The 26,456-nt window shown below is 46.4% G+C and overlaps 1 protein-coding gene across 1 annotated transcript; it reads right to left on the bottom strand.

The window, feature by feature from the left end:
• On the bottom strand, nucleotides 1–26,079 carry LOC139384642 (uncharacterized). The gene is made up of 6 exons (XM_071129456.1): nucleotides 26,064–26,079; nucleotides 18,234–18,356; nucleotides 12,006–12,055; nucleotides 8,692–8,804; nucleotides 116–1,066; nucleotides 1–5 (listed from the first exon to the last, which is right to left on the bottom strand). The coding sequence occupies exons 4-6, from the start codon at nucleotides 8,708–8,710 to the stop codon at nucleotides 1–3; spliced, it is 975 nt and encodes a 324-aa protein (XP_070985557.1). The 5' UTR covers nucleotides 8,711–8,804; nucleotides 12,006–12,055; nucleotides 18,234–18,356; nucleotides 26,064–26,079.
• Nucleotides 26,080–26,456: the final 377 nt, after the last annotated feature.

Here is a 26,456-nt window from a genome sequence, read left to right as displayed (position 1 = left end):
TCAGTCTGGGGGTCAGAAACCACTGATAGGGCTGTGCCGTCACACACTGACCAGTGAGACTCAGACACACGCTCAGAGACACGTTGTGTTAGCCTCTGGAGACGAGCAGCGTTACCTTCTGTACGGTCTGACGCTGTCCCCTCACCGCTGACCCCCTCTCTGGCCGTAGGGGAGGTGGGGGCCGTAGGGGAGGTGGGGCCCATGGGGGCCGTAGGGGAGGTGGAGCACATGGGGGAGGTGGGGGCCGTAGGGGAGGTGGGGCCCATGGGGGCCGTAGGGGAGGTGGGGCCCATGGGGGCCATAGGGGAGGTGGGGGCCATAGGGGAGGGGGGGGCCATGGGGGAGGTGGGGGCCGTAGGGGAGGTCGGGGCCGTTGGGGTGAGGATGACAGGGGAAAAAACGTCGTTGTTCAAGTATTCCTCGATGAGTCTGGAACACACCATGGACTGGGAGAAAGTGCTGCTTTTCACCGGGGCATGAAAGGGCTGGGAGGGGGTTGCTTTGGGGGGGTGTCGGGCTGTAGTCCAGGGTTTATGCAGGTTCCTGTAGTTCAGACTAACAGACTGTGTTAAGGATCCTTTCTGAGGAGAGAAGCGCGGTAGAGAGATCTCTTCCAGTTCAACATACTCTCCCTCAGCGTCCAAGTCCTCCTCTGCTGCGATGTCAAAACCTTTCCCATCGTCACTGGTCTCGATAGGCTGTCTCAACCGTGGGAGGAGCTTCACCTCCGTACTCTCTCCACATTGGGCCTTGGATGTGTCAATCAAAATGCATCTGGCCCTCTCCGAAGGCTTGAAGACGTCCTGTTCCCTCCCCCCGTCCCCTTCTCCCTTGGTAGGGACTCTGATAGGTGCAGCCACCATAGCCGTGGGTCTGTTAATGAACTGAGGGTGTACTACATCCTCCCAGGGTACTCTGAAGATGTCGTTCTCTGCAGAAAGGAGGCAGTGGGACAGTGTCCTCCCCGACCCTGTCCCAGACCCTGTCCTAGACCCTGTCCCAGACCCTGTCTCCGACCCTGTCCCAGACCCTGTCTCCGTTTCTGCTCCACTCCGTTCCCTGTTGACTGAGAATAACAATAATTTATTAATCCACACCAGAAGAAACTGGCAGCCCCGCAAGTTTTCTGTTGGACATAAAATACTGTAAAAACACCAGCCAATCAGCTCCTAGGGATTTTAATGTTGGAAATGTGTTCCAAAGTAATCCCAGGCAGAGAGATACAGGGCCTTCAGAAAGTATTCAGACCCCTAGACTTTTTCCACATTTTACAGCCTTGTTTTAAAATGTATTAAATCGTTTTTTCCCCATCATCAATCTACACACAATACCCCATAATGACATCACAATACCCCATAATGACATCACAATACCCCATAATGACATCACAATAACATCACAATGACATCACAATACCCAATAATGACATCACAATACCCAATAATGACATCACAATACGCCATAATGACATCACAATACCCCCATAATGACATCACAATACGCCATAATGACATCACAATACCCCATAATGACATCACAATACCCCATAATGACATCACAATACCCCATAATGACATCACAATACGCCATAATGACATCACAATACCCCATAATGACATCACAATACCCCATAATGACATCACAATACCCCATAATGACATCACAATACCCCATAATGACATCACAATACCCCATAATGACATCACAATACCCCATAATGACATCACAATACCCCATAATGACATCACAATACCCCATAATGACATCACAATACCCCATAATGACATCACAATACCCCATAATGACATCACAATACCCCATAACGACATCACAATACCCCATAATGACAAAGCAAACACAGGTTTTTAGACATTTTTGTAAATGTATTCACCTCACTGACCAAGGCCCTTCTTCCCCAGATTGCTCAGTTTGGCCGGCTGCAGCAGACATTTTTAGGTACCGTTCCCCAGATCTGTGCCTCGACACAATCCTGTCTCGGAGCTCTACAGACAATTCCTTCGACCTCATGTGTCACGACGTTGCCCTCGTTGGGTACAGCGAGCACCATCCCCCTCTCTCTCTCTGTCCTACACCCAGGCTGCTGTTAGGCAGGTCATAAATTCCTGGAGGAGATTCTTCCTCATGGCCAGACAGTATAGAGAGAGAGAGTGAGTTTTCATAGAGAGAACAAAGGAATTTCTTCCACCTCACAGAACTTGAGAACGGAACAATATTCGTGTTCTGAAGAATGTATAAAAGGTTGGTAAAGTAGCCAGCTACGAACTGGTCCATTTGGAACAATTTTGTGAAACTCATGAGAGACAATACAGCCACATTACCATAACCCTGTTTATACAAGAGTCTCAGTTGTGAGGGTTGCATCTAATTGTTGTATAAAATGAATGAGTAAAGATGAAACTATTTGTGAAATTATGTAATGTGATTTTAAACTGTTTAATGAAGGAAACTCCAAATCCCTTTGGAGTTTAACTGAGTCATAGGCCCGCCCCCTGAGCACAGACATTGATCCGGCATCTTGGGCCCGCCCCTTTCTGCTCTTCCGAATATAACCCCCACCTTGGGAATGTATTTTCAGACCATGCTTCTCTTAATTACGAGAGGGCTAAGGCTTGAGTAGAGACCAAGCTTACCTCAATTACGAGAGGGCTATGGTTTGAGTAGAGACCAAGTTTACCTCAATTACGAGAGGGCTACGGTTTGAGTAGAGACCAAGCTTACCTCAATTACGAGAGGGCTAAGGTTTGAGTAGAGACCAAGCTTACCTCAATTACGAGAGGGCTAAGGTTTGAGTAGAGACCAAGCTTACCTCAATTACGAGAGGGCTAAGGTTTGAGTAGAGACCAAGCTTACCTCAATTACGAGAGGGCTAAGGTTTGAGTAGAGACCAAGCTTACCTCGATTACGAGAGGGCTAAGGTTTGAGTAGAGACCAAGCTTACCTCAATTACGAAAAGGGCTATGGTTTTGAGTAGAGACCAAGCTTACCTCAATTACAAGAGGGCTATGGTTTGAGTAGAGACCAAGCTTACCTCAATTACGAGAGGGCTAAGGTTTGAGTAGAGACCAAGCTTACCTCAATTACGAGAGGGCTAAGGTTTGAGTAGAGACCAAGCTTACCTCAATTACGAGAGGGCTATGGTTTGAGTAAAGACCAAGCTTACCTCAATTACGAGAGGGCTATGGTTTGAGTAGAGACCAAGCTTACCTCAATTACGAGAGGGCTAAGGTTTGAGTAGAGACCAAGCTTACCTCAATTACGAGAGGGCTATGGTTTGAGTAGAGACCAAGCTTACCTCAATTACGAGAGGGCTAAGGTTTGAGTAGAGACCAAGCTTACCTCAATTACGAGAGGGCTAAGGTTTGAGTAGAGACCAAGCTTACCTCAATTACGAGAGGGCTAAGGTTTGAGTAGAGACCAAGCTTACCTCGATTACGAGAGGGCTAAGGTTTGAGTAGAGACCAAGCTTACCTCGATTACGAGAGGGCTAAGGTTTGAGTAGAGACCAAGCTTACCTCAATTACGAAAAGGGCTATGGTTTTGAGTAGAGACCAAGCTTACCTCAATTACAAGAGGGCTATGGTTTGAGTAGAGACCAAGCTTACCTCAATTACGAGAGGGCTAAGGTTTGAGTAGAGACCAAGCTTACCTCAATTACGAGAGGGCTAAGGTTTGAGTAGAGACCAAGCTTACCTCAATTACGAGAGGGCTATGGTTTGAGTAAAGACCAAGCTTACCTCAATTACGAGAGGGCTATGGTTTGAGTAGAGACCAAGCTTACCTCAATTACGAGAGGGCTAAGGTTTGAGTAGAGACCAAGCTTACCTCAATTACGAGAGGGCTATGGTTTGAGTAGAGACCAAGCTTACCTCAATTACGAGAGGGCTATGGTTTGAGTAGAGACCAAGCTTACCTCAATTACGAGAGGGCTAAGGTTTGAGTAGAGACCAAGCTTACCTCAATTACGAGAGGGCTATGGTTTGAGTAGAGACCAAGCTTACCTCAATTACGAGAGGGCTATGGTTTGAGTAGAGACCAAGCTTACCTCAATTACGAGAGGGCTAAGTTTTGAGTAGAGACCAAGCTTACCTCAATTACGAGAGGGCTATGGTTTGAGTAGAGACCAAGCTTACCTCAATTACGAGAGGTCTAAGGTTTGAGTAGAGACCAAGCTTACCTCAATTACGAGAGGGCTAAGGTTTGAGTAGAGACCAAGCTTACCTCAATTACGAGAGGGCTAAGGTTTGAGTAGAGACCAAGCTTACCTCAATTACGAGAGGGCTATGGTTTGAGTAGAGACCAAGCTTACCTCAATTACGAGAGGTCTAAGGTTTGAGTAGAGACCAAGCTTACCTCGATTACGAGAGGGCTAAGGTTTGAGTAGAGACCAAGCTTACCTCAATTACGAAAAGGGCTATGGTTTTGAGTAGAGACCAAGCTTACCTCAATTACAAGAGGGCTATGGTTTGAGTAGAGACCAAGCTTACCTCAATTACGAGAGGGCTAAGGTTTGAGTAGAGACCAAGCTTACCTCAATTACGAGAGGGCTAAGGTTTGAGTAGAGACCAAGCTTACCTCAATTACGAGAGGGCTATGGTTTGAGTAAAGACCAAGCTTACCTCAATTACGAGAGGGCTATGGTTTGAGTAGAGACCAAGCTTACCTCAATTACGAGAGGGCTAAGGTTTGAGTAGAGACCAAGCTTACCTCAATTACGAGAGGGCTATGGTTTGAGTAGAGACCAAGCTTACCTCAATTACGAGAGGGCTATGGTTTGAGTAGAGACCAAGCTTACCTCAATTACGAGAGGGCTAAGGTTTGAGTAGAGACCAAGCTTACCTCAATTACGAGAGGGCTATGGTTTGAGTAGAGACCAAGCTTACCTCAATTACGAGAGGGCTATGGTTTGAGTAGAGACCAAGCTTACCTCAATTACGAGAGGGCTAAGTTTTGAGTAGAGACCAAGTTTACCTCAATTACGAGAGGGCTACGGTTTGAGTAGAGACCAAGCTTACCTCAATTACGAGAGGGCTAAGTTTTGAGTAGAGACCAAGCTTACCTCAATTACGAGAGGGCTAAGGTTTGAGTAGAGACCAAGCTTACCTCAATTACGAGAGGGCTAAGGTTTGAGTAGAGACCAAGCTTACCTCAATTACGAGAGGGCTAAGGTTTGAGTAGAGACCAAGCTTACCTCGATTACGAGAGGGCTAAGGTTTGAGTAGAGACCAAGCTTACCTCAATTACGAAAAGGGCTATGGTTTTGAGTAGAGACCAAGCTTACCTCAATTACAAGAGGGCTATGGTTTGAGTAGAGACCAAGCTTACCTCAATTACGAGAGGGCTAAGGTTTGAGTAGAGACCAAGCTTACCTCAATTACGAGAGGGCTAAGGTTTGAGTAGAGACCAAGCTTACCTCAATTACGAGAGGGCTATGGTTTGAGTAAAGACCAAGCTTACCTCAATTACGAGAGGGCTATGGTTTGAGTAGAGACCAAGCTTACCTCAATTACGAGAGGGCTAAGGTTTGAGTAGAGACCAAGCTTACCTCAATTACGAGAGGGCTATGGTTTGAGTAGAGACCAAGCTTACCTCAATTACGAGAGGGCTAAGGTTTGAGTAGAGACCAAGCTTACCTCAATTACGAGAGGGCTAAGGTTTGAGTAGAGACCAAGCTTACCTCAATTACGAGAGGGCTAAGGTTTGAGTAGAGACCAAGCTTACCTCAATTACGAGAGGGCTAAGGTTTGAGTAGAGACCAAGCTTACCTCGATTACGAGAGGGCTAAGGTTTGAGTAGAGACCAAGCTTACCTCAATTACGAAAAGGGCTATGGTTTTGAGTAGAGACCAAGCTTACCTCAATTACAAGAGGGCTATGGTTTGAGTAGAGACCAAGCTTACCTCAATTACGAGAGGGCTAAGGTTTGAGTAGAGACCAAGCTTACCTCAATTACGAGAGGGCTAAGGTTTGAGTAGAGACCAAGCTTACCTCAATTACGAGAGGGCTATGGTTTGAGTAAAGACCAAGCTTACCTCAATTACGAGAGGGCTATGGTTTGAGTAGAGACCAAGCTTACCTCAATTACGAGAGGGCTAAGGTTTGAGTAGAGACCAAGCTTACCTCAATTACGAGAGGGCTATGGTTTGAGTAGAGACCAAGCTTACCTCAATTACGAGAGGGCTATGGTTTGAGTAGAGACCAAGCTTACCTCAATTACGAGAGGGCTAAGGTTTGAGTAGAGACCAAGCTTACCTCAATTACGAGAGGGCTATGGTTTGAGTAGAGACCAAGCTTACCTCAATTACGAGAGGGCTATGGTTTGAGTAGAGACCAAGCTTACCTCAATTACGAGAGGGCTAAGTTTTGAGTAGAGACCAAGCTTACCTCAATTACGAGAGGGCTATGGTTTGAGTAGAGACCAAGCTTACCTCAATTACGAGAGGTCTAAGGTTTGAGTAGAGACCAAGCTTACCTCAATTACGAGAGGGCTAAGGTTTGAGTAGAGACCAAGCTTACCTCAATTACGAGAGGGCTAAGGTTTGAGTAGAGACCAAGCTTACCTCAATTACAAGAGGGCTATGGTTTGAGTAGAGACCAAGCTTACCTCAATTACGAGAGGGCTATGGTTTGAGTAGAGACCAAGCTTACCTCAATTACGAGAGGGCTAAGGTTTGAGTAGAGACCAAGCTTACCTCAATTACGAGAGGGCTATGGTTTGAGTAGAGACCAAGCGTACCTCAATTACGAGAGGGCTAAGGTTTGAGTAGAGACCAAGCTTACCTCAATTACGAGAGGGCTAAGGTTTGAGTAGAGACCAAGCTTACCTCAATTACGAGAGGGCTATGGTTTGAGTAGAGACCAAGCGTACCTCAATTACGAGAGGGCTAAGGTTTGAGTAGAGACCAAGCTTACCTCAATTACGAAAGGGCTATGGTTTTGAGTAGAGACCAAGCTTACCTCAATTACAAGAGGGCTATGGTTTGAGTAGAGACCAAGCTTACCTCAATTAGGTTTGAGGTTTGAGCCCATTGCTGAATTCTTAACCACGTGGTTAAACTCTGAGACTTTCGAACCCGGCAGAATAAGAACAAGTCTTTGATCCTAATTACTATGCAGCATCTATTCTATCACGACATTGCTGAATGTTACTCTGAACTATCCATTCTAACCACGGCAGAAAGACTCTCCAACAGAAACAAACTTTCCAACAGAGATCACGACGACACACTTATATATATATATTGATCGCAATTATTCCAGAATGAGTGAGCGTTCATGTGCAAAGGATTAGCATTTCAATTGTTATAATTATCAACTTTGTAGTGTATTTTATCTCAGTCGACCCCCACTTCCCTTTTGTCTACCAAGCCGCGATGCCGGTTTAGCCCACTAGGGCACATCCCCTATCATTTCCTTGTAACTGTATCTACTGTTTGTTTGTGCATTTCTCTGTGATTATTTAGTTAGTAAATAAATTATTTAAGACAATTGATGTATGGATGAATCATAGGGAAGACTGGGTTCGTGCAGACAACCAACAATTTACGACGTTTGGAATGAGACTAATGTGAGGTAAAGAATAATTCATTAATTAGAAGACTAATTGATCAGATATTAAAATATTAAAATATCTGAAAGTTATATTAGGAAAATTATAAATGTGTAATCTGAATATTTTCCTTGGTGCCCCAACTTCCTAGTTAATTACATTTACATGATTAAGATAGTTTAGTCACGTAATAATAATTGCAGAGAATTTCAGTTTAATGATGCCAAAGACACGACACACGGCTTGGTTTTTGCTCTGACATGCACTGTCAACTGTGGGACGTTATATAGACAGGTGTGTGTCTTTCCAAATCATGTCCAATCAATTTAATTTACCACAAGTGGACTCCAATCAAGTTGTAGAAACATCTCAAGGATGATCAATGGAAACAGGATGCACCTGAGATCAATTTAGAGTCTCATAGCAAAAGGTCTGAATAGTTATGTAAACAAAGTATTTCTGTTTTATTATCTTTAATACATTTGCAAAAATTTCTAAAATCTGTTTTCACTTTGTCACATTATGGGCTATTGTGATGTCATTATGGGGCATTGTGATGTCATTATGGGGTATTGTGACCTCATTATGTGGTATTGTGATGTCATTATGGGGTATAGTGATGTCATTATAGGGTATTGTGACCTCATTATGTGGTATTGTGATGTCATTATGGGGTATAGTGTGTAGATTGCTGAGGATTTCTTTTTTTATTTAACCCATTTTATAATAAGGCTGTAAAGTAACAAAATGTGTAAAAAGTCAAGGGGTCTGAATACTTTCTGAATGTATTGTATATGTGATCCTATACAAAAGTAAGCAATGTTTGAAAATTAAAATGTTTTAGTCAAAAAGTATATATGTTTGAGAATCATGCGGTCAATTTGCAGTCAACAAATTACTAGTAATTATGTTCCAGCCCCCCGGCCAGCCGCTCCAGAACAAAATCATCCCGCGGTTGAAACTAGTTGATGATCCCTGCATTAACCCCGCCCAAATAACCCCACACACACACACACACACACACACACACACACACACACACACACACACACACACACACACACACACACACATTGGAGGAGCTGAAGCAGAGGGCAGTTACAGTGTCCAATCAGAGCAGTTTACCTGAGTGGAGCCAGGCCATGGTGAACAGGGAGGTGTAGGCTAGCTCTGGCAACTTTACCTCCTCTACATGCTGCCCACTGGGGGCCAGACAGCGCAGGATGAGACAGGGTGGGCTGGAGGGGGGGAGAGAGAGAGAGAGAGAGAGAGGTTACCCGGTTACCTTACAATGCTGCCCACTGAGGGCCAGACAACGCAGGATGAGACAGGGTGGGCTGGAGGGGGGGAGAGAGAGAGAGAGAGGTTACCTTACATTGCTGCCCACTGAGGGCCAGACAACGCATGATGATACAGGGTGGGCTGGAGAGAGAGACACCATGCCCAAACTGGACACGCGCGTGCGTCTGCCATCGTGCACAAATTGATGTTGTCCCCCCCACACCAAATCACGACACGCAGGTTGAAATATCAAAACAAACTCTACCAATTCTATTAATTTGGGGACTGGTCGAAAAGCATTAAACATTAATGGAAATTTAGCTAGCTAGCTTGCAGTCGCTAGCTAACTTATCCTATTTAGCTAGCTAGCTTGCTGTTGCTAGCTAATTTGTCCTATTTAGCTAGCTAGCTTGCAGTTGCTAGCTAATTTGTCCTATTTAGCTAGCTAGCTTGCAGTCGCTAGCTAACTTATCCTATTTAGCTAGCTAGCTTGCTGTTACTAGCTAATTTGTCCTGGGATATAAACATTGAGTTGTTATTTTACCTGAAATGCACAAGGTCCTCTACTCCGACAATTAATCCACACATAAAACGGTCAACCGAATCGTTTCTAGTCATCTCTCCTCCTTCCAGGCTTCTTTTTCTTCTTTGGACTTTATATGACGATTGCCAACTAACTTTCATAATAAGGTGCATTACCACAACCGACCTCCGTTCATCTTTCAATCACCCACGTGGGTATAACCAATGAGGAGATGGCACGTGGGTTCAGTATATGCTTCTAAAAGCCAATGAGGAGATGGGAGAGGCGGGACTTGCATTGCGTTCGGCGTCACAAATAGAAGAAACTTCTATTTTAGCTGCCTGGCTACTCAGACGCTCATTGGTGTGGCGAGCGACGTGGGTGCAATGATTGAATAACATGTATGTGTCTATTTATTTTGCAACACGGTTACCACGTCCGGTTTGGGTAGTGAGAGAAAGAGGTTACCTGGTTACCTGGTTACCTGGTTACCAGGGCTGAGCGGTGTTCCGTATTTTACAATATACCGGTATTGATACAAGGACCGGTTTGGGTTTTTACTTTACCTTCTATAACGATATGTTTGGTTTGTAAAAGGTGATACGTCATTTCGTTTGTATGGTTTACGCGCTACTTGAGTTGACTCTCTCGCCAAGCCCCGCCCCCCTTGTCACACAAGGAGCGCCATTGGTCAATACAGCAGATGCAACAATATGTTGATGACAACATTGGTGCTTCTGAATGTCAATCCACAAGCGTTCTATAATTACACCATTTAGTTTGTGTTTCTTATTGTCTGTGTATCTTACTATCTGCTAGTTTGTATTTTCTTAGCAAGTTGGTAAAATTAAAATCTTGTTAGCAGCTAATGCTAGTCGTTATTTAGCTGGCTAGCTAGCTAATACATGTATAGAGTCAGAACAAACGGAGCTAGCTAATACATGGGGCCCTCTGTTCACACCGTTGACATCAGCAAACCGCTCAACGCCATACACGTGATCCGCGGTTATGAGGCCGGTTGGAGGTAGTACAAAATTGGAGGCGGGTTATGGTAGAGAAATGAACATTCAATTCTCTGGCAACAGCCCTGGTGGACATTCCTGCAATCAACATGCCAATTGTACGCTCCCTCAAAACTTGAGACATCTGTGGCATTGTGTGACAAAACTTCACATTTTTAGACTGGCCTTTTATTGTCCCCAACACAAGGTGCACCTGTGTAATGATCATGCTGTATAATCAGCTTCTTGATATACCACACCTGCCAGGTGGATGGATTATCTTGGCAAAGGCACTTTTTGTGCGTATTTAACATTTCTGGGATCTTTTATTTCAGCTCATGACATGGGACAAACACTTTATATGTCACGTTTATATTTTAGTTCTGTCACGCCCTGATCTGTTTCACCTGTCCCTGTGATTGTCTCCACGCCCTCCAGGTGTCGCTTATTTTCCCCAGTGTATTTATCCCTGTGTTTCCTGTCTCTCTGTGCCAGTGTATTTATCCCTGTGTTTCCTGTCTCTCTGTGCCAGTGTATTTATCCCTGTGTTTCCTGTCTCTCTGTGCCAGTGTATTTATCCCTGTGTTTCCTGTCTCTCTGGGCCAGTGTATTTATCCCTGTGTTTCCTGTCTCTCTGTACCAGTGTATTTATCCCTGTGTTTCCTGTCTCTCTGTACCAGTGTATTTATCCCTGTGTTTCCTGTCTCTCTGTACCAGTGTATTTATCCCTGTGTTTCCTGTCTCTCTGTACCAGTGTATTTATCCCTGTGTTTCCTGTCTCTCTGTACCAGTGTATTTATCCCTGTGTTTCCTGTCTCTCTGTGCCAGTGTATTTATCCCTGTGTTTCCTCTCTCTCTGTACCAGTGTATTTATCCCTGTGTTTCCTGTCTCTCTGTGCCAGTGTATTTATCCCTGTGTTTCCTGTCTCTCTGTGCCAGTGTATTTATCCCTGTGTTTCCTGTCTCTCTGTGCCAGTGTATTTATCCCTGTGTTTCCTGTCTCTCTGTACCAGTTCGTCTTGTACGTTTAGTCAAGTCAACCAGTGTGTTTTTCCCCGTAATCCTTTTGCTAGTCTTCCCGGTTTTGACCACTGCCCTGACCTTGAATCTGCCTGCCCTGACCTTGAATCTGCCTGCCCTGACCTTGAGTCTGCCTGCCCTGACCTTGAGTCTGCCTGCCCTGACCTTGAGTCTGCCTGCCCTGACCTTGAGTCTGCCTGCCCTGACCTTGAATCTGCCTGCCCTGACCTTGAGTCTGCCTGCCCTGACCTTGAATCTGCCTGCCCTGACCTTGAATCTGCCTGCCCTGACCTTGAATCTGCCTGCCCTGACCTTGAATCTGCCTGCCCTGACCTTGAATCTGCCTGCCCTGACCTGCCTGCCCTGACCTTGAATCTGCCTGCCCTGACCTTGATTCTGCCTGCCCTTCGGTACCTATAGGACTCTGAACTGGTTTTGACATTTTGCCTGTCCACGACCATTCTCTTGCCTAACCCCCCTTTCTGGATTAAATAAACATTGCAAGACTCCAACCATCTGCCTCCTGTGTCTCCATCTGGATCTCGCCTTGTGCCTTGATAAGTTCCGTGTAGAAAGAGAGACGGAGAGCCAAAGAATGAGAGGCGATGTCTCACCTGGGGGTGTTGGTGGAGGAGGAGCTGGGGGAGACAGAGGGCGATGCCACCTGAAAGAAAACATTCATACAAGGGTTTTAGTAGACTTATTCTACATACAATATAAAAGGTGCCTCTGCCATTTGAATACAACAACAAACATTTAAAAACGACTGAGGATTTAACATGTAATAAAAGGGGGGAAATGAACAGCTCAGACAAGACTGGCTGTGGTTATAATCAGGAGGGAATGAACAGCTCAGACAAGACTGTCTGTGGTTATAATCAGGAGGAGGGAATGAACAGCTCAGACAAGACTGGCTGTGGTTATAATCAGGAGGAGGGAATGAACAGCTCAGACAAGACTGGCTGTGGTTATAATCAGGGGGAGGGAATGAACAGCTCAGACAAGACTGGCTGTGGTTATAATCAGGAGGAGGGAATGAACAGCTCAGACAAGACTGGCTGTGGTTATAATCAGGAGGAGGGAATGAACAGCTCAGACAAGACTGGCTGTGGTTATAATCAGGAGGGAATGAACAGCTCAGACAAGACTGGATGTGGTTATAATCAGGAGGGAATGAACAGCTCAGACAAGACTGGATGTGGTTATAATCAGGAGGGAATGAACAGCTCAGACAAGACTGGCTGTGGTTATAATCAGGAGGAGGGAATGAACAGCTCAGACAAGACTGGCTGTGGTTATAATCAGGAGGAGGGAATGAACAGCTCAGACAAGACTGGCTGTGGTTATAATCAGGAGGAGGGGATGAACAGCTCAGACAAGACTGGCTGTGGTTATAATCAGGAGGAGGGAATGAACAGCTCAGACAAGACTGGCTGTGGTTATAATCAGGAGGAGGGAATGAACAGCTCAGACAAGACTGGCTGTGGTTATAATCAGGAGGGAATGAACAGCTCAGACAAGACTGGCTGTGGTTATAATCAGGAGGAGGGAATGAACAGCTCAGACAAGACTGACTGTGGTTATAATCAGGAGGGGGGAATGAACAGCTCAGACAAGACTGGCCGTGGTTATAATCAGGAGGAGGGAATGAACAGCTCAGACAAGACTGGCTGTGGTTATAATCAGGAGGAGGGAATGAACAGCTCAGACAAGACTGGCTGTGGTTATAATCAGGAGGAGGGAATGAACAGCTCAGACAAGACTGGCTGTGGTTATAATCAGGAGGAGGGAATGAACAGCTCAGACAAGACTGGCTGTGGTTATAATCAGGAGGAGGGAATGAACAGCTCAGACAAGACTGGCTGTGGTTATAATCAGGAGGAGGGAATGAACAGCTCAGACAAGACTGGCTGTGGTTATAATCAGGAGGAGGGAATGAACAGCTCAGACAAGACTGGCTGTGGTTATAATCAGGAGGAGGGAATGAACAGCTCAGACAAGACTGGCTGTGGTTATAATCAGGAGGAGGGAATGAACAGCTCAGACAAGACTGACTGTGGTTATAATCAGGAGGGAATGAACAGCTCAGACAAGACTGGCTGTGGTTATAATCAGGAGGGGGGAATGAACAGCTCAGACAAGACTGACTGTGGTTATAATCAGGAGGGAATGAACAGCTCAGACAAGACTGGCTGTGGTTATAATCAGGAGGGAATGAACAGCTCAGACAAGACTGACTGTGGTTATAATCAGGAGGGAATGAACAGCTCAGACAAGACTGGCTGTGGTTATAATCAGGAGGGGGGAATGAACAGCTCAGACAAGACTGGCTGTGGTTATAATCAGGAGGAGGGAATGAACAGCTCAGACAAGACTGGCTGTGGTTATAATCAGGAGGGGGGAATGAACAGCTCAGACAAGACTGGCTGTGGTTATAATCAGGAGGGAATGAACAGCTCAGACAAGACTGGCTGTGGTTATAATCAGGAGGAGGGAATGAACAGCTCAGACAAGACTGGCTGTGGTTTTAATCAGGAGGGAATGAACAGCTCAGACAAGACTGGCTGTGGTTCTAATCAGGAGGAGGGAATGAACAGCTCAGACAAGACTGGCTGTGGTTATAATCAGGAGGAGGGAATGAACAGCTCAGACAAGACTGGCTGTGGTTATAATCAGGAGGAGGGAATGAACAGCTCAGACAAGACTGGCTGTGCATTAGCTACTTGACATTCAATACAATAACTTCTGGTCTAGGGTGGCCTAGGGTGGTCAGGGGTCTAGGGTGGTCAGTGGTCTAGGAAGGTCAGGGGTCTAGGAAAGTCCGGGGTCTAGGAAGGTCAGGGGTCTAGTGTGGTCAGGGGTCTAGGGTGGTCTTAGGTGGTCTAGGGGTCTAGGGTGGTCTAGGGGTCTAGGGTGGTCTAGGGGTCTAGTGTGGTCAGGGGTCTAGTGTGGTCTAGGGGACTAGTGTGGTCAGGGGTCTAGGGTGGCCTAGGGTGGTCTAGGGGTCTAGGTTGGTCTAGGGGTCTAGGTTGGTCTAGGGTGGTCAGGGGTCTATGGTGGTCAGGGGTCTAGGGTGGCCTAGGGTGGTCTAGGGGTCTAGGGTGGTCAGGGGTCTAGGGTGGCCTAGGGTGGTCTAGGGGTCTAGGGTGGTCTAGGGGTCTAGGGTGTTCTAGGGGTATAGGGTGGTCAAGGGTGGTCTAGGGGTATAGGGTGGTCTAGGGTGGTTTAGGGGTATAGGGTGGTCTAGGGTGATCAGAGGCCTAGGGTGGTCAGGGGTCTAGGGTGGTCAGTGGTCTAGGGTGGCCTAGGGGTATAGGGTGGTCTAGGGGTATAGGGTGATATAGGGTGGTCTAGGGGTATATGGTGGTCTAGGGGTATAGGGTTATCTAGGGGTCTAGGGTGGTCTAGGGGTATAAGGTGGTCTAGGGGTCTAGGGTGGTCTAGGGGTATAGGGTGGTATAGGGGTATAAAGTGGTATAGGGTGGTCTAGGGGTCTAGGGTGGTCTAGGGGTCTAGGGGTATAGGGTGGTATAGGGTGGTCTAGGGGTATAGGGTGGTCTAGGGGTATAGGGTGGTCTAGGGGTCTAGGGTGGTCTAGGGTAGTCTAGGGTGGTCTAGGGTGGTCTAGGGGTATAGGGTGGTCTAGGGGTATAGGGTGGTATAGGGTGGTCTAGGCGTATAGGGTGGTCTATGGGTATAGGGTGGTCTAGGGGTATAGGGTGGTATAGGGTGGTCTAGGGGTATAGGGTGGTCTAGGGGTATAGGGTGGTATAGGGTGGTCAAGGGGTATAGGGTGGTCTAGGGGTATAGGGTGGTCTAGGGGTCTAGGGATATAGGGTGGTATAGGGGTGTAAGGTGGTATAGGGTGGTCTAGGGGTATAGGGTGGTCTAGGGTGGTCTAGGGGTATAGGGTGGTCTAGGGTGGTCTAGGGGTATAGGGTGGTCTAGGGGTATAGGGTGGTCTAGGGGTATAGGGGTATAGGGTGGTCTAGGGGTATAGGGTGGTATAGGGGTATAGGGTGGTCTAGGGGTCTAGGGTAGTCTAGGGGTATAGGGTGGTCTAGGGGTATAGGGTGGTATAGGGTGGTCTAGGGGTATAGGGTGGTCTAGGGGTATAGGGTGGTCTAGGGGTCTAGGGTAGTCTAGGGGTATAGGGTGGTATAGGGTGGTCTAGGGGTATAGGGTGGTCTAGGGGTATAGGGTGGTCTAGGGGTATAGGGTGGTCTAGGGGTATAGGGTGGTCTAGGGGTATAGGGGTATAGGGTGGTCTAGGGGTATAGGGTGGTATAGGGGTATAGGGTGGTCTAGGGGTCTAGGGTAGTCTAGGGGTATAGGGTGGTCTAGGGGTATAGGGTGGTATAGTGTGGTCTAGGGGTATAGGGTGGTCTAGGGGTATAGGGTGGTCTAGGGGTCTAGGGGTATAGGGTGGTATAGGGTGGTCTAGGGGTATAGGGTGGTCTAGGGGTATAGGGTGGTCTAGGGGTATAGGGTGGTCTAGGGGTATAGGGTGGTCTAGGGGTATAGGGTGGTCTAGGGGTATAGGGTGGTCTAGGGGTATAGGGTGGTCTAGGGGTATAGGGTGGTCTAGGGGTCTAGGGTAGTCTAGGGGTATAGGGTGGTCTAGGGGTATAGGGTGGTATAGTGTGGTCTAGGGGTATAGGGTGGTCTAGGGGTATAGGGTGGTCTAGGGGTCTAGGGGTATAGGGTGGTATAGGGTGGTCTAGGGGTATAGGGTGGTCTAGGGGTATAGGGTGGTCTAGGGGTATAGGGGTATAGGGTGGTCTAGGGGTATAGGGTGGTATAGGGGTATAGGGTGGTCTAGGGGTCTAGGGTAGTCTAGGGGTATAGGGTGGTCTAGGGGTATAGGGTGGTCTAGTGTGGTCTAGGGGTATAGGGTGGTCTAGGGGTATAGGGTGGTCTAGGGGTCTAGGGGTATAGGGTGGTATAGGGTGGTCTAGGGGTATAGGGTGGTCTAGGGGTATAGGGTGGTCTAGGGGTATAGGGTGGTCTAGGGGTATAGGGTGGTCTAGGGGTATAGGGTGGTCTAGGGGTCTAGGGGTATAGGGTGGTCTAGGGGTATAGGGTGGTCTAGGGGTATAGGGTGGTCTAGGGGTATAGGGTGGTCTAGGGGTATAGGGTGGTCTAGGGGTATAGGGTGGTCTAGAGGTATAGGGGTATAGGGTGGTATATGGTGGTATAGGGGTATAGGGTGGTCTAGGGGTATAGGGTAGTCTAGGGGTCTAAGCCACATATCTACAGTGTCAGTAGGTTTTAATCTGTTCCTCTGTCCTTTAAGAAATCCTCTCTCTGTTCAATAAAGTCAGAACAGATCCCCACTGTCTTCCTCTCTGGATCTGTTCAATAAAGTCAGAACAGATCCCCACTGTCTTCCTCTCTGGATCTGTTCAATAAAGTCAGAACAGATCCCCACTGTCTTCCTCTATCCGTTCAATAAAGTCAGAACAGATCCCCACTGTCTTCCTCTCTGGATCTGTTCAATAAAGTCAGAACAGATCCCCACTGTCTTCCTCTATCTGTTCAATAAAGTCAGAACAGATCCCCACTGTCTTCCTCTCTGGATCTGTTCAATAAAGTCAGAACAGATCCCCACTGTCTTCCTCTCTCTGTTCAATAAAGTCAGAACAGATCCCCACTGTATTCCTCTCTCTCTCTGTTCAATAAAGTCAGAACAGATCCCCACTGTCTTCCTCCCTCTATCTGTTCAATAAAGTCAGAACAGATCCCCACTGTCTTCCTCCCTCTATCTGTTCAATAAAGTCAGAACAAATCCCCACTGTCTTCCTCTCTCTATCTGTTCAATAAAGTCAGAACAGATCCCCACTGTCATCCTCTATCTGTTCAATAAAGTCAGAACAGATCCCCACTGTATTCCTCTCTCTCTCTGTTCAATAAAGTCAGAACAGATCCCCACTGTCTTCCTCTCTCTGTTCAATAAAGTCAGAACAGATCCCCACTGTCTTCCTCTCTCTGTTCAATAAAGTCAGAACAGATCCCCACTGTCATCATCTCTCTGTTCATTAAAGTCAGAACAGATCCCCACTGTCTTCCTCTCTCTGTTCAATAAAGTCAGAACAGATCCCCACTGTCTTCCTCTCTCTCTCTGTTCAATAAAGTCAGAACAGATCCCCACTGTCTTCCTCCCTCTCTCTGTTCAATAAAGTCAGAACAGATCCCCACTGTCATCCTCTCTCTGTTCAATAAAGTCAGAACAGATCCCCACTGTCATCCTCTATCTGTTCAATAAAGTCAGAACAGATCCCCACTGTCTTCCTCCCTCTATCTGTTCAATAAAGTCAGAACAGATCCCCACTGTCTTCCTCTCTCTGTTCAATAAAGTCAGAACAGATCCCCACTGTCATCCTCTATCTGTTCAATAAAGTCAGAACAGATCCCCACTGTCTTCCTCCCTCTATCTGTTCAATAAAGTCAGAACAGATCCCCACTGTCTTCCTCTCTCTGTTCAATAAAGTCAGAACAGATCCCCACTGTCTTCCTCTCTCTCTATCTGTTCAATAAAGTCAGAACAGATCCCCACTGTCTTCCTCCCTCTATCTGTTCAATAAAGTCAGAACAGATCCCCACTGTCTTCCTCTCTCTGTTCAATAAAGTCAGAACAGATCCCCACTGTCTTCCTCTCTCTCTATCTGTTCAATAAAGTCAGAACAGATCCCCACTGTCTTCCTCTCTCTGTTCAATAAAGTCAGAACAGATCCCCACTGTCTTCCTCTCTCTCTATCTGTTCAATAAAGTCAGAACAGATCCCCACTGTCTTCCTTCCTCTCTCTGTTCAATAATGAAAACAGGTATTTTTGATAGAATACCTGTAGGTAGAAGTCCCCGGGGCGGAGGACACGTGGGTCCAGAGGAGAGAGCTGGATGATCACCTTGTCGTGGAGACACAGAGGCCAGCCCTGGTGCCGGAATAACAGGCCGCAGTACGGGAACTACAGGGGAGATGGAGAAGGAGACTGAGTAAATAAATCAACTACAGGGGAGATGGAGAGACAGAGACACAGAGGCCAGCCCTGGTGCCGGAATAACAGGCCGCAGTACGGGAACTACAGGAGAGATGGAGAAGGAGACTGAGTAAATAAATCAACTACAGGAGAGATGGAGAAGGAGAGGGAGACTGAGTAAATAAATCAACTACAGGAGAGATGGAGAGACAGAGACACAGAGGCCAGCCCTGGTGACAGAATATCAGGCCGCAGTACAGGAACTACAGGGGAGATGGAGAAGGAATGGGAGACTGAGTAAATCAATCAACTACAGGAGAGATGGAGAGACAGAGACACAGAGGCCAGCCCTGGTGACGGAATATCAGGCCGCAGTACAGGAACTACAGGGGAGAAGGAGAAGGAGACTGAGTAAATCAATCAACTACAGGAGAGATGGAGAAGGAGAGGGAGACTGAGTAAATAAATCAACTACAGGAGAGATGGAGAGACAGAGACACAGAGGCCAGCCCTGGTGCCGGAATAACAGGCCGCAGTACGGGAACTACAGGAGAGATGGAGAAGGAGACTGAGTAAATAAATCAACTACAGGAGAGATGGAGAAGGAGACTGAGTAAATAAATCAACTACAGGAGAGATGGAGAAGGAGAGGGAGACTGAGTAAATAAATCAACTACAGGAGAGATGGAGAGACAGAGACACAGAGGCCAGCCCTGGTGACAGAATATCAGGCCGCAGTACAGGAACTACAGGGGAGATGGAGAAGGAATGGGAGACTGAGTAAATCAATCAACTACAGGAGAGATGGAGAGACAGAGACACAGAGGCCAGCCCTGGTGACGGAATATCAGGCCGCAGTACAGGAACTACAGGGGAGATGGAGAGACAGAGACACAGAGGCCAGCCCTGGTGACAGAATATCAGGCCACAGTACGGGAACTACAGGGAAGATGGAGAGACAGAGACACAGAGGCCAGCCCTGGTGACAGAATATCAGGCCACAGTACGGGAACTACAGGGGAGATGGAGAGACAGAGACACAGAGGCCAGCCCTGGTGACAGAATATCAGGCCACAGTACGGGAACTACAGGAGAGATGGAGAGACAGAGACACAGAGGCCAGCCCTGGTGACAGAATATCAGGCCACAGTACAGGAACTACAGGAGAGATGGAGAGACAGAGACACAGAGGCCAGCCCTGGTGACGGAATATCAGGCCGCAGTACAGGAACTACAGGAGAGATGGAGAGATGGAGAAGGAGAGGGAGGAAATCAATCATTCCTTTGCTAAAACATCAACAAGTAGAGTTTGATGAGTGACAGAGAGAGAGATGGGGGGGGAAGACATTGAAGTAAATCATTTTACTGATAAAACGTACGGTGATTTCCGCTCAGAGGTCGTCTTTCAGCCGCACACCGGAAAAGAAATCATCCAATCCCTCCCTCTCATCCCCCTTTCCTCCCCCTCCTCTTCCCTCCCCCTCCTCTTCCCTCCATCCATCCCTCCCTCTCATCCCCCTTTCCCATTTCAGAGCCCCCCAATCCTCTCCACTCTAAAAGAGGGATTCTGTGATGCTCTCTGATAGCGCTGAGAAACACAGACCCCTGCTCTGTCTGTCTTCCCTCCCCCTCCTCTTCCCTCCATCCGTCCCTCCCTCTCATCCCCCTTTCCCATTTCAGAGCCCCCCAAATCCTCTCCACTCTAAAAGAGGGATTCTGTGATGCTCTCTGATAGCGCTGAGAAACACAGACCCCTGCTCTGTCTGTATTCCCTCCCCCTCCTCTTCCCTCCATCCGTCCCTCCCTCCCTCTCATCCCCCTTTCCCATTTCAGAGCCCCCCAATCCTCTCCACTCTAAAAGAGGGATTCTGTGATGCTCTCTGATAGCGCTGAGAAACACAGACCCCTGCTCTGTCTGTCTTCCCTCCCCCTCCTCTTCCCTCCATCCGTCCCTCCCTCTCATCCCCCTTTCCCATTTCAGATTCCCCCAAATCCTCTCCACTCTAAAAGAGGGATTCTGTGATGCTCTCTGATAGCGCTGAGAAACACAGACCCCTGCTCTGTCTGTCTTCCCTCCCCCTCCTCTTCCCTCCATCCGTCCCTCCCTCCCTCTCCTCCCTCCTTCCCTTCATTCTTCCTTCACTCCCCCTCCTCCCATCCTCTCTTCCTCCCCCTGAGTAAGAGACAGAACAGGAGAGGACTGAGCTCCTCTATCCATCTCTCTCTCTCTCTCTCTCATTTGATCACTCTCTCTTTTCCTTGTTAGAAGTTATTCCTCCTGAGTTACTAATAGAGGTGCTCTCCCTGTCTCTATTGCTTTGAGTCACCTAAACGAGGTGTTTCCTCCTGAGTTACTAATAGAGGTGCTCTCCCTGTCTCTATTGCTCTGAGTCACCTAAACAAGGTGTTTCCTCCCATGTCTTACTACTCATCCAGGTGGTGAGCCATTCCCTCTCATTACGCCGCTCTCTGGTCTCTCATTCTGTACGGCCTGGTCTTGTCCGGTCATGCCTGTGATACTAGCTCTGCAACGTGTCCTGTTTGGGTAACCTCTCTCTAGGAAGACTGTAGTCACCGAACCAGTCTAACCAAGAGGAGGAGGACTGTAGTCACCAAGAGGAGGAAGACTGTAGTCACCGAACCAGTCTAACCAAGAGGAGGGAGACTGTAGTCACCGAGCCAGTCTAACCAAGGGGAGGAGGACTGTAGTCACCGAGAGGGGGAATACTGTAGTCACCAAGAGGAGGAAGACTGTAGTCACCAAGAGGAGGGAGACTATAGTCACCAAGAGGAGGAAGACTGTAGTCACCAAGAGGAGGAAGACTGTAGTCACCAAGAGGAGGAAGACTGTAGTCACGAAGAGGAGGAAGACTGTAGTCACCAAGAGAAGGAGGACTGTAGTCACCAAGAGGAGGAGGACTGTAGTCACCAAGAGGAGGAATACTGTAGTCACCAAGAGGAGGAGGACTGTAGTCACCAAGAGGAGGAATACTGTAGTCACCAAGAGGAGGAGGACTGTAGTCACCAAGAGGAGGAAGACTGTAGTCACCAAGAGGAGGAGGACTGTAGTCACCAAGAGGAGGAAGACTGTAGTCACCAAGAGGAGGAAGACTGTAGTCACCAAGAGGAGGAAGACTGTAGTCACCAAGAGGAGGAAGACTGTAGTCACCAAGAGGAGGAAGACTGTAGTCACCAAGAGGAGGGAGACTGTAGTCACCAAGAGGAGGAGGACTCTAGTCACCAAGAGGAGGAAGACCGTAGTCACCAAGAGGAGGAGGACTGTAGTCACCGAACCAGTCTAACCAAGAGGAGGAAGACTGTAGTCACCAAGACTGTGTAGTTATTGTTAGTGCTTCATGTTTTTGGTTATATAACAAGCCAGACCTCCCAAAATGAAACGTCCTTCATCACTCCAGCTGATGTTTACCAACCAATCCCCCATCCTCCTCTCTGCCCTCCGTTAAGTAGAAGGGTTCACACGTTACCCATCATCCTCCTCTCTGCCCTCCGTTAAGTAGAAGGGTTCACACGTTACCCATCATCCTCCTCTCTGCCCTCCGTTAAGTAGAAGGGTTCATGTTACCCATCATCCTCCTCTCTGCCCTCCGTTAAGTAGAACGGTTCACATGTTACCCATCATCCTCCTCTCTGCCCTCCGTTAAGTAGAAGGGTTCACGTTACCCATCATCCTCCTCTCTGCCCTCCGTTAAGTAGAACGGTTCACATGTTACCCATCATCCTACTCTCTGCCCTCCGTTAAGTAGAAGGGTTCACATGCTACCCATAACCCTCCACTTCAGCCACAACTCCCCTTGTTGCAACACTTCAAGGTGATGACACAAACCCAGTATCTGATCTGGAAGACATTTATATTCTCCTCCTTGACCCTGAGAGGATCTAACACAAAACCACACCAATACAGAACTCCTGGTGTGTTGTCAGAATGGAACACCACACCAATACAGAAGTCCTGGTGTGTTGTCAGAATGGAACACCAATACAGCACTCCTGGTGTGTTGTCAGAATGGAACACCAATACAGAACTCCTGGTGTGTTGTCAGAATGGAACACAACACCAATACAGAACTCCTGGTGTGTTGTCAGAATGGAACACCAAAACAGAACTCCTGGTGTGTTGTCAGAATGGAACACAACACCAATACAGAACTCCTGGTGTGTTGTCAGAATGGAACACCAATACAGAACTCCTGGTGTGTTGTCAGAATGGAACACCAATACAGAACTCCTGGTGTGTTGTCAGAATGGAACACCAATACAGAACTCCTGGTGTGTTGTCAGAATGGAACACCACACCAATACAGAACTCCTGGTGTGTTGTCAGAATAGAACACCAATACAGAACTCCTGGTGTGTTGTCAGAATGGAACACCAATACAGAACTCCTGGTGTGTTGTCAGAATGGAACACAACACCAATACAGAACTCCTGGTGTGTTGTCAGAATGGAACACCACACCAATACAGAACTCCTGGTGTGTTGTCAGAATGGAACACAACACCAATACAGAACTCCTGGTGTGTTGTCAGAATGGAACACCAATACAGAACTCCTGGTGTGTTGTCAGAATGGAACACAACACCAATACAGAACTCCTGGTGTGTTGTCAGAATGGAATACAACACCAATACAGAACTCCTGGTGTGTTGTCAGAATGGAACACCAATACAGAACTCCTGGTGTGTTGTCAGAATGGAACACAACACCAATACAGAACTCCTGGTGTGTTGTCAGAATGGAACACCAATACAGAACTCCTGGTGTGTTGTCAGAATGGAACACCAATACAGAACTCCTGGTGTGTTGTCAGAATGGAACACCAATACAGAACTCCTGGTGTGTTGTCAGAATGGAACACCAATACAGAACTCCTGGTGTGTTGTCAGAATGGAACACCACACCAATACAGAACTCCTGGTGTGTTGTCATTTCTAAAAACCTGTTTTGATTTGTCATTATGGAGTATTGTGTATAAACAGATGACGGGGAAAAACTATTTAATCAATTTTAGAATAAGGCTGTACCCTAACACAATGTGGAAGAGGTCAAGGGGTCTGAATACTTTCCCAATGCACTACTGTTGACCAGGGCACTGAACAGGGTGGCATTTGAGGCACAGCCTATTCTCTCTGGGGAGGAAGGTGTCATATTATATGACCTGGGAAGACTGGAGGCCTGAATAGACTAGGTGTGTTCATTTAGGTGTGTTCATTTAAAGAGAGAAAGAAAACCAACCACCACATCCCCTCCCTCCCCTCTTCTCACCCTCCCTCCCTCCGTCCCTCCCCCTCAGTCCCTCCTCCTCCCCTCCCTCCCCTGGCCCAACTCAACAGCAGCAGCAGGACCACAACAATGACACATCAACACCAGGAGTTAGAGCTGGGTTTCATCAGCCGTCCCCTCCTCCCCCCCCGTCCTCCTCCTCCCCCACACTCCCTCCCTCCCTCCCCCACCCTCCCTCCCTCCCTCCTCCCCTCCCTCCCCTGACCAAACTCAACAGCAGCAGCAGGACCACAACAATGACCCATCAACACCAGGAGTTAGAGCTGGGTTTCATCAGCCGTCACCTGTCACCACCAACCTCCACCACTACAGACGGAAGGACAGACGGAGGTGAAAGACAAAGAGGTTGACAGAGGAGAGGAAACCATCTGAAGAGCAGGAGGAATCCAGAAGGGATCTGAGTGTTGTATAGTAGTAGTAGTACTAACCATCTGAAGAGCAGGAGGAATCCAGAAGAGATCTGAGTGTTGTATAGTAGTAGTAGTACTAACCATCTGAAGAGCAGGAGGAATCCAGAAGGGATCTGAGTGTTGAACATGTTAGGAGTAGTACTAGAGGTGAAAGACAAACAGAGGTTGACAGAGGAGAGGAAACCATCTGAAGAGCAGGAGGAATCCAGAAGGGATCTGAGTGTTGTATAGTAGTAGTAGTACTAACCATCTGAAGAGCAGGAGGAATCCAGAAGGGATCTGAGTGTTGTATAGTAGTAGTAGTACTAGAGGTGAAAGACAGACAGAGGTTGACAGAGGAGAGGAAACCATCTGAAGAGCAGGAGGAATCCAGAAGAGATCTGAGTGTTGAACATGTTAGGAGTAGCAGTACTAGTAATACCAGTAGTAGTATAGTAATACCAGTAGTAGTAGTGGTAGTAGTAGTAGTAGTAGTAGTAGTAGTAGTAATAGTAGTAGTAGTATAGTAGTAGTATTAGTCGTATAGTCGTAGTAGTAATGGTACTAGTAGTAGTAGTAGTAGTATTGTAATACCAGTAGTAGTAATAGTAGTAGTAGTAGTAGTGGTAGTTGTAGTAGTAGTAGTGGTAGTAGTAGTAGCAGTACTAGTAATACCAGTAGTAGTATAGTAGTATTAGTATTAGTAGTAGTAGTAGTAGTCTAGTAGTAGTATTAGTCGTATAGTCATAGTAGTAATGGTAATAGTAGTAGTAATAGTAGTAGTAGTAGTATAGTAGTAGTATTAGTCGTATAGTCGTAGTAGTAATGGTAATAGTAGTAGTAGTAGTATAGTAATACCAGTAGTAGTAATAGTAGTAGTAGTGGTAGTAGTAGTAGTAGTAGTAGTAGTAGTGGTAGTAGTAATAGTAATACCAGTAGTAGTAATAGTAGTAGTAGTAGTAGTGGTAGTAGTAGTAGTAGTAGTAATACCTGTAGTAGTAGTGGTAGTAGTAGTAGTAGTAGTAGTAGTATTAGTAGTAGTAGTAGTAGTAACAGTAGTAGTAGTAGTAGTAATAGTAGTAGTAGTGGTAGTAGTATAGTAGCAGTAGTAGTAGTAGTAGTAGTAGTAGTAATAGTAGTAGTAGTAGTAGTAGTAGTATTAGTAGTATATTAGTAGTAGTAGTAGTAGTAACAGTAGTAGTAGTGGTAGTAGTAGTAATAGTAGTAGTAGTAGTAGTAGTAGTATTAGTAGTATATTAGTAGTAGTAGTAGGAGTAACAGTAGTAGTAGTAGTATATTAGTAGTAGTAGTAATAGTAGTAGTAATAGTAGTAGTAGTAGTAGTAGTGGTAGTAGTGTAGTAGCATCAGTAATAGTAGTAGTAGTAGTAGTAGTAGTAGTAATAGTAGTATTAGCAATAGTAGTAGTAGTAGTAGTGGTATTAGTGGTAGTAGTAGCAGTAGTAGTAGTAGTAGTGATAGTAGCAACAGTAGTAGTAGTAATAGTAGTGGTAGTAGTAGTAGTAGTAGTACCAATAGTAGTAGTAGTATATTAGTAGTAGTAGTAATAGTAGTAGTAATAGTAATAGTAATAGTAGTAGTAGTAGTAGTAGTGGTAGTAGTGTAGTAGCATCAGTAATAGTAGTAGTAGTAGTAGTAGTAGTAGTAGTAGTAATAGTAGTATTAGCAATAGTAGTAGTAGTAGTAGTGGTAGTAGTGGTAGTAGTAGCAGTAGTAGTAGTAGTAGTGATAGTAGCAACAGTAGTAGTAGTAATAGTAGTGGTAGTAGTATAGTAGTAGTAGTAGTACCAAAAGTAGTAGTATTAGTGTAGTAGTAGCAGTAGTAGTATAAGGTATCTATAGTATAATGTAGTAGCAGCAGTAGTAGTATAAGGTAACTATAGTATAATGTAGTAGCAGTAGCAGTATAAGGTATCTATAGTATAACGTAGTAGTAGTAGTAGTAGTGGTATAAGGTATCTATAGTATAACGTAGTAGCTACTCACACAGGCATGTTGCTGGATGGTCAGTAGCAGTATAAGGTATCTATAGTATAATGTAGTAGCAGCAGTAGTAGTATAAGGTAACTATAGTATAACGTAGTAGTAGTATCAGTATAAGGTATCTATAGTATAACGTAGTAGCTACTCACACAGGCATGTTGCTGGATGGTCAGTAGTAGTATAAGGTAGTAGTAGTAGTAGTGGTATAAGGTATCTATAGTATAACGTAGTAGTAGTATCAGTATAAGGTATCTATAGTATAACGTAGTAGCTACTCACACAGGCATGTTGCTGGATGGTCAGTAGTAGTATAACGTAGTAGTAGTAGTAGTAGTAGTATAAGGTATCTATAGTATAACGTAGTAGCTACTCACACAGGCATGTTGCTGGATGGTC

Source organism: Oncorhynchus clarkii, chromosome 26 (genome assembly GCF_045791955.1).
Source record: "Oncorhynchus clarkii lewisi isolate Uvic-CL-2024 chromosome 26, UVic_Ocla_1.0, whole genome shotgun sequence".
In the NCBI taxonomy this organism is placed as follows: Eukaryota; Metazoa; Chordata; class Actinopteri; order Salmoniformes; family Salmonidae; genus Oncorhynchus; species Oncorhynchus clarkii.
Note: the sequence above shows the minus strand (reverse complement) of the source record. Positions and strands in the feature narration are given on the sequence as shown.